This window comes from Anneissia japonica, unplaced genomic scaffold (genome assembly GCF_011630105.1).
Source record: "Anneissia japonica isolate Jap-2015-1 unplaced genomic scaffold, ASM1163010v1 scaffold287853_len143968_cov122, whole genome shotgun sequence".
In the NCBI taxonomy this organism is placed as follows: Eukaryota; Metazoa; Echinodermata; class Crinoidea; order Comatulida; family Comatulidae; genus Anneissia; species Anneissia japonica.
In genome coordinates, this window is record NW_022705302.1 from 140,176 (window position 1) to 149,301 (window position 9,126).

Genomic DNA, 9,126 nt, shown 5'->3' on the forward strand with positions numbered 1-9,126 from the left:
CGAGTGTCATAACCATGAGACCACGGAGGCTTCATGGTTGAACAGATTCAAATACCACCAGATACACTCCATTACACCATATACGGCTAGAAACAAATAGGTGCATATAATATAAATCAAGATAGCCGTTAACACTGTTAAATTATATATATAAATCATCAAAGGAAGGTAAATATCAGTGTTCGAATAAAGGACATAATAATACATCGTGTAGCAGAGCGCTCAACGAATGTAGTCCTGTAAAATAAAGAAATTGTGTAATAAAATGCCTCTGGCGGGATTTGAACCTGCGACCTCTCGCTGTGAAGGCGAGCGTCATAACCATTAGACCACGGAGGTTCATGGTTGAACAGATTCAAATACCACCAGATACACTCCATTACACAATAAGTACGACTAGAAACAAATAGTTGCGTATAATATAAATCAAGATAGTCGTTAACACTGTTAAATTATATATATAAATCATCATTGTGGCATTAACTGCTCTACTTTAACCCCATTCCACCCTCTCCCCTCCAGCAAACAGGATCCACCATTTGTAGAGCTTGTTTATTAAATAAACTAGAAAGAACAGTAGAAACGATTCTGTGTTTTAAAATTGTCCAACTGCACCAGCCCTGGCCTACCTATTCTGTGCACTTAGGCCTACCTTATAGGCCTGGCCCCTGGCTTAACTAGGCCCCTGGCCTATAAGCAATATAAGACATTTTGTTACATTTACTCGCAGTTCAAAGCCTTGTATTAGGTAACCTTGTCTCGGTGTTGCGCTCAACTGTTTCGCCTACATGTTTTGACCTAGCTTTTATTTAATTTTTATTTTAAATTCTTATTTATCTATTTATTTTTTTAATTTAATCTGCGTGTAGTATAATAATGTAAACATACAGCTTCCTATTTGAATTTGGCTGAGTAGAAATATGGGCCTGGCTGGAGGGCATCTCTGTGCGATCGTTGTCACGACTATTTCTTTTCATTTTTTTTTGACCATTATTTATTTTTTTATTGAACATATTTTATGGAGTAAAAAGGGTGTAACAACCTGTTTTACACATAGTCCTGGTTTTTTTTTAATCCTATAACACAGATTACATTGACTTTTGGTAAGTTACATCAAATACTGTAGTAAAATAATACAAGTCAGTAGGAAAAAAGAAGATTAGTAAAATTGTTTTAAGAAAAATAAACAGCTCAGTCATACCACTGGTAAAATTTATAAAAGTAGGCCTGTAAATTTAAGGGTATTTTAAAAGTGGAATGTTAATTCTATAATTCTTTTAATAACAAATGAGGGACATTAAAAAAATAGCTAAAATGGTATAAAAAGAGAAGGCATAAAAATACATAAGAATACTGAACAACAAATACAATACGGGAATACTTGCTACTGCTAAAAACACGTGAATAATCAATAATCCATAGAAAACTTAATCTTATACTGTAATAATCAAATGAGATATTTAATACACTATACGTTTATTTTTTAGGTGTTGACTATTGCATTTCCAGTCCATGTGAAAATGAAGGGAATTGTATACCTCCTTATTCTGAGTTTACATGTGAATGTAAACCAGGCTACAGTGGGAGATATTGTGAAAATGTGTATTCCGGTGAGTACCGTAAATGACACAAAATTTAGCTACTGCTCTTCATCGTATCGAATAAAAGCTACTGTAGGCCGAATCGTAATAGAGTTTTGTAAAACACATTTTGATTTACCTAGGAACATCTCATAACGTGTAAAACTAAATTCACATGTTACTAATTCCATAACATGAATCTTAAGTTCATGCCGCACATCCAACTGCCAAAGGCGCTGTTTTCCTTGTCTTTGGATGCAGACTCGATCATACACAACGTGCAACCTTTTCCGCTCCCTGTTGAGTATTCAGGGGCATGCGCGCCAGGAATTCCCCGACGAGGGGTCCAAGCTCCCGACTAGAAGGGATCCACACCCCTCCCCATTCTGAGAAAAATTAAATTGTTTGTTTTATTTTAAAATGTTAATTATAGGATTATTTATTTAAAAAGGATAATTTAACCATGCGAGTTAAGTTTCCCACATTTACCTGCCTTGTTGACAGCGTAGTACGGCGTGCTTGAATTACGACCTTGCTGAAAATTCCCCGACAGCCTCAGGGGAGTCCAGGGGGACCCCCCCCCCGCTAGCGCCACCCCTGGGAGTATTACTAGTTATGCGTGTTAATGACTACTACTGTTTATTCCGAATCATCCACGTCTTACAAGCTGAGAGGCAGATCAGATAAAGTGTCTTGCCCAAGGACACAAACATTATAATGAGCATCGGTCTCAAACCCCCCAACCACATGTTAACATTGACAAGAAAACATTATAAAAACAACACAGAGAATGGGTAAGACATAAAAGGAACAAGTTTTGGTTTCCCACACCCACTTTTTCAACTAAGGGCCTGCCCCCTCCCACTTTTGTGACTGTTCCCAGCACCAGTAACTTACAAACGCTGCAATGTCATTATTATTATTATTATTATTATTATTATTATTATTATTATTATTATTATTATTATTATTATTATTATTTGCGCCTTACAATCTATTGTTATTATACAATAAATTTTTTTTTTTAAATTTCCAAACGGACATTACCTCCTTAAGTTGAGCAACCAGATGTTGATTGACGTCTGTATGTGCTTGCGCGCGTCTGTAAAGTTTTCGAGCATGAAGAAAAATGAATGGAATCGCCCGCCTTGCGCGACCAGGCAAGAGGTAGGAATTATTTATGGAGCGACGCTCTTGTTCTCTTAATGCTAACCTTGAAGATGTAAGTGAACCATGCAGATGTAAGTGTAACTGATTGGCCCTCTCCTCCACAAAAAAAAACTAATAATAATATCTATGAAAAATCACAAGTACAAGTTTAATTTGGTAGGTTACATGGCCATAATAGTAGTTCAACTGACACCGGATTTTGGGAAATGGTATTTCAAGTCCCTAATTATTTTCAGTAAAATAGATAGCGCAAGTGTCTCATATCTTAAAAAATAACTACAGAATTTATGGTACACTGTAGTTAATGTGTAAAATTGTAAAATTTGTATTGAATAAAACAAAAACTTTCAAATAAAAAAGCTTTCACTTAACATTAGGAATTAGTCATTTGTGAAACAAAATTATAGGCTCTGTCAAGTGTTGAAGTATTGAACAGTGGTGGATTCAAGGAGAAGCCCAGTCAACACGGATCCCCAACCTACTATTTTTTCAAAATTATAAAAAAAAAAAAAAATATTGAGAAAACAGACAAAATTTTAATCAACTTTTAATCTGCAAGTGCCATTTCCGGCCATCTAAATGTGCCATAATCACATGTTTTTTTTCTTACCGCTGCCACTACCGTTGTGGGGCTGAGGTGGGTGGTCACTCCCTTTGCGCAAGACCCTCCCTGGGTCCCCTCTATTTTGACTTCCTGAACCCGCGACAGTTGGCGTATCATTTCTGGGATACTGTAGAAGGGTAATTTTCATCCATCGAGAGAAAAGTGATGGTTTCGTGGGGAATACCCATATCAAGCATACACCTCATGATAAATAATATCATTGATATCGTGGAAGCAATCTGGACTTCGGCTTTGTTCAGAAATCAGTGGCGGATTCAAGGGCGGGGGCCTAAATTGTTCAATTTTTTTCTTAATGGAGATTATAAGAAAATTATATTCAAATTTTAAGTCTGTGAGAGTGTAATTTCCGGCCATTTAGAGGTGCCTTAATCAAACATTTTCTTACCATGGTTGGAGCTGAGGTGGTATAGATTCTCCGTCTGCGAAAGCACCCAGTGGCGGATTTAATTGGGGCCCCGGGCCCCCCTAAATTAATGTTCAATTTTATTATCTTTGAAATGGATATATAAAGAAAATTATCACAAAATGTTCTGACCTCAGCCCCAACCATGGTGGGGCTGAGGTGGACATACCCCATCTGTAAAAGTTCCCCCTTGTTAACCCCTCTATTTTGAATTCCTAGATCCGTCACTGGAAATTACAACAATTATGAAGTCATATTACAGTAGTTTGATGCCTATAAAATAACCAAAAAAATTCACCAAGCTTTGTCAAATATTCGTAGCTTCCAGGGGGATTTTCCCCTGATCCCAACCAGGGGCCCATGACCTCCCCCAGTCCCCCAGCCTACAGGTAGATGCTCACTTCGCTCGCACAGTGGACCTTATTAAATGCCCCCCCCCCCCACTTTCAAAAATGTTCTGCCACCATTAGGGGAGGGGGTGTAAGGGAAGCTCTTCAATATGGAGGACCTTTCCCCCTACTTCCGCTGGCGCCATCCCTCAGGAGCAGGTGGAATAACAAATATAGGAATCGCTATTCCAAGGTTAATTTCAGAAGAAACAAATAAGCTGAATGAACAAACAATGAAACTGCAACTGCAGAACATCATCATAATCATCATCGTCGTCATCACCCATCATCGTCATTATCGTTGTCATTAATTGCATATAGCACTCTACAATAAAATAATATATGTTAGACTTAGGCCTGTATAGAGGTTTAGTTTATAAATCCGACGTTGAATTAAGCACAAAATTATGTAATACGTACACAGCTCCTTAGAGAGAATTCCATAACGGTTTTTAATATATTTTTTAAATTTTGCCCGTTCTACAGTTGTAAAGGCTTACTGATTTAAAAATATTTAACTTCAGATGTTTTATCTTTAAGCAAAATTTTATAGGCCTATTGCAAGCCATTGGTTATTGTCAAAGGGCCCCCATTTGACACAGTGAAGAGGTGTACCGGTCTTGTGCTTTTTTTTTTTTGTACTTGTTCTTTGCTGTTTTTCTGTTTTTGTAAATGTTGATATTTTGAGACAAATGAATGAAATAAGCGGAATCAGCGTGTTTACTGTTTAAACCTACCATACACCCACTTTCACTCCTGGGTGAAGAGAGACAATACCTGGTCTACGAACACAGGCGAAATGCACAGTACCGTACCTCAAATGCCGCGCCAAATCGCACATTATGATTGAAGTGACGTGCGTTATATCGTCCCTTCCAGGTGCAGCCTGTTCTAGTAGCACAAGTTTGACAATTGGTATGTTCTTTGTGGGCATCATTGTTGGCGCCTTCGGAGTAATTGGTGGATTGATCGGCTACACTAGGATTAAACAGGTTTGTCAGATACCAAAACAAATTTCAGTAGTATGATTTTAACACAATAGGCCTAATACATCACTCTTTCCCATTTATGTTCAATCAAATGGTCAATATTAAAATAAGCAAGCTTGTACAAATTTGTAATGTAAATTCAGCCTAATGACTGCAAAGTGACATAATACAATTCGCATTAATGATTATTTTTATTTCAATTCAGAAAGCACAAATAGACAAGAGAAGTACGGATAAGAAAAAGCAAGATGTAAGCTTTTGATATTCCAATTCACCTCATCTTTGTCACCTATCATCTTCGTGCCACATACACAACGCCATGGTTTCTGTAAATAGACCTATTATGTTGTCAAATGATTCAGGTGGATATGTAGTCATGTTTCTGTGACCTACCCCAGACTATAGGTCCTCCTTCCCGCAATCAGTAACATGCTATCGCGCCTGTTTGTAGGACAAAATTTGCTCTACCACTAAAACGGTATAGACCTAATCGCAGTTATATTATACCGATTGTTAAAATGTATTATAACTTGTAAAAAGTATTGTTTTATACAGAGTGATAATAGACTAATGAAAATATTATCTCAAGCTTTGTGATTTTTAAAACAGATGATAATAAATTGCACATAATTATGTTTCGATTCTAAAGGAGTTTCTAAACCTCCCCATTGTATTCATTTTTTATTATCAAGTATCTTTACAAACAAATAACGAATGACCTAAATTGCATTGATAATGTTTCATATCTCGACACAGACGTACATGGATTACATGGCAGATAGGTCAATTGCTGGCAATGAGAACCAGACTTCCCAAGATCTACAACATAGAGACGAAGAAACAGTTTATGTTAATGTGAAGCCGGGAAAGAGATAAGAAAGTAAAGAGAGCAGTAGCTGGTTTGAGTGAATGCTTGTTACTTGTACAATGATCATGATAATCCATCGAATTTAATCAATGATGATCTTACAACCACGAACCTCTCTAAGAATTGTTTAGCTCTGTCCAGGTTATCAATTTTAAAAAAAATGAAGTATGTCCATATTATAGTCATGATGTGCCTATATGGTCATGATGTGATGTCATCAGACCATATTTAGGCATGTCACATATTATTTTAAAAATAGACTTTGTTAGTCTGGACAGGGCTGAAGTCCACGTATCACGTCCAATATCATACGTAACTCATTGGATTCATATATTTAAAAAGTTGGTAGATGGCACCATGAGTGTCGATAGCATGTCTATATTATTTCAACAATACAGTATTAAACACTATGCTTAGAAAAGATAGCATACGATAAAGTTGACAAAGCACAGGTAAAGTTAGAAAGACTAAAGCGATTTAATATACTTTTTAACAACAATCTTTCGTTTATGATTTTAACTTTGTGTCACTAGACAAACGTTTGAATGTAATGAATCTCATATATCGAACTTCGACATTTATATAACAGTAACTAAATACAGTAGATCATATTGAGGATAACCCCACTCCCTAAAAAATATAGGGGCCTACACAGTTGAAAATCTACACAAAAAAAACCCAAAAAACAAAAAAAAACATGCTCCAATGTTATAAACAGCAGGTTATATAATACTATACTAAGAAGATCATATAGGCTTATAGTGGTAAGTCAAGTATACAGGATTGCAAGCGTGAAATATGTAAGCTTTTATGTCGATTCGAATCTTAATAAACACCTCAATAACACTGATAGGGTAACAAATATTTGGTACCGTATATAATACACTGTGTTATCCTGAATAATCATATTTAGTATTTTTGTAAAGGATTATGGCGAAAAGTTACTGTTAAATAAAATATTACCGTACTATTTCATTAATGTTTAATTTTATTATTTCTGAGTCAATTATTCTAATTTAAAAAAACGAGCAAGGTAGGCCTATGCCTAGGTCATACTACTGGATGAAGAAAACATTTTTGAACTCAGTCGCCCTTACTTAATTAAAGAACTGTAAAATTAAAGACGATGCCTTTTTACTTGCATTTGATCCTCTCCCCCCCCCCCCCCCCCCCATCACCATGAAACAAGAAAACAGCAACGAAGTCGGGAATAACCATTATCCTATCGGATACCACCGCATTTGCCGACCGAGCTAGTGTTAAAAAAGAAAAAGAAAAAAAAAACCTCCGTTCTAGAGATTTTTATTGTATATTTTTCATATTTTGATTTTTTTAAAGAGTTCATGTTTTGGAAATTTAAATTAGGTTAATTTTGGTAATAAAATATAAATGACCTTTTTTTTTTTAACATTAGCCAACTGTTCCTAGGCTGCCGTCATCAAGGCATTCAAATTATCCCTCCTCTCTTGATACATTTATGAACATATATTTTTATCAATGTTAATCTGTATTTTAAGTAAGAAATAATTGCATTAATAAATAAATAAACTCTGATCAGCTTGAAGGGGTGCATAGAAGAGCAAATAGTCATGCTCTCGAACAACTTTGGGGCCAGGTTATAGTTTTGAGAAGTTAAGATCATTGTCTTTTTCACCGTTATCAAGATGGGATAAATTTCTTGTTATTTTTTTATTTTAATATATTTGTGGGCATCAATACTAGGCACACTGATCGCCAGTGCCTTTTACATCATAAATCAACGACTAATATTGGCGACTAGATATCTACAACAATTTTAATATTTATATTATTGCTCTGAACACAAAGATTCATTTGCATGTTATAAAGAGTGTGGACCATAACACAAAACTTTAATTCCTACTCTGTTTCATGTGTTCATCTCTGTTTTGTACTTTTAAAATTTTTAAAAAGTGAAACTGGAACAAAACTTCGAATCAGAAATATATTTATATCTTTTCTTATCACTCTGGCCGAGTTTATTGATTATTACTATGAATTTTCTTTATATTTGTACAAAAATTATTCTGGTTTCGAGGACAGCATCACTGGAAATTGGTGGTGATAATAACACCTGGCATTGGTCTTGCAGCCTCACTGTGAAATTTTCTTTGTAATTGTTCTCCTTTTTCATTTGCAAAATCATCAATCGAAATCATACGGAAATAAGTTAACTGTAACAGCGTATAGTGTACTTCATTGTTTGGCAAACACAATGATACGCAGAAAAGTCAATGTACACTTCAATGTTTGAAGTGTATCCTGACAACATGCTTTTAAAATATATATAGCCTGTCTCTTATACACATCTTATCTACTGCGAATAATGAAATCTCAGATTCACTAGTGAATTGCAATGATAAATTATAGATACAGTAATACGGCTAATATTCAACAGGATAATAATAATAATAATAATAATAATAATAATAATAATAATAATAATAATAATAATAACTTGGTATTATTATTATATGGAACTTCGACGTTTATATAACGGTAGTCAAATACAGTAGATCACAGTGAGCGAAATACAGTAGATCACAGTGAGCGTTACCCTACCCCCTAAAAAACATAGGATCTAAACGTTAAAAATCTACGAGAAATACATGCTCCAATGTTATAAACAGGTTATATAACACTATACCAGAAAATAATTTAGGTATTGTGGTATGCTAAGAAAAGGATTGCAAGCGTAAAATATTAAGTAAGCTTCTATGTCGCCTTCGAAGTTGAAGAAATACCTTAATAGCACTAATAATGTAACAAATAGACCCTACTTATTAAAGTAAAACCTACGAAAATGCTGAAATAAGTTAATAATAATAATAATTAATAATAATAATAATAATAATAATAGTAATAGTAATAGTAATAGTAATAGTAATAATAATAATAATAATAATAATAATAATAATAATAATAATAATAATAATAATAATAATAAAATGTGTTATCCTGAATAAAAATCTATTGTTCAAACTTATATTTAGTACCGGTATTTGTTTTTGATTACTTGTGTCCCGGAAGTGTCTTGATTTGTCTGATCCAGCTGGGGTTGTAGCCAAAAGGTATTGTTAAAAA

General features: G+C 34.7%; 1 protein-coding gene and 1 non-coding gene across 2 annotated transcripts in view; one reads left to right on the forward strand and one right to left on the reverse strand.

Moving 5' to 3' along the window:
- Nucleotides 1-6,692, forward strand: part of LOC117105482 (roundabout homolog 2-like) — a 22,199-nt gene extending 15,507 nt beyond the window's left edge. Inside the window, exons 6-9 of the mRNA XM_033246646.1 lie at nucleotides 1,488-1,610; nucleotides 5,047-5,159; nucleotides 5,362-5,406; nucleotides 5,913-6,692. Coding sequence (XP_033102537.1) covers nucleotides 1,488-1,610; nucleotides 5,047-5,159; nucleotides 5,362-5,406; nucleotides 5,913-6,032 — 401 coding nt within the window. The 3' untranslated portion in view covers nucleotides 6,033-6,692. The remainder of the gene's footprint in view (nucleotides 1-1,487; nucleotides 1,611-5,046; nucleotides 5,160-5,361; nucleotides 5,407-5,912) is intronic.
- Nucleotides 267-339, reverse strand: Trnastop-uca. Its single transcript has one exon. It is a non-coding gene; the product is annotated as a tRNA-Sec (tRNA).
- Nucleotides 6,693-9,126: the final 2,434 nt, after the last annotated feature.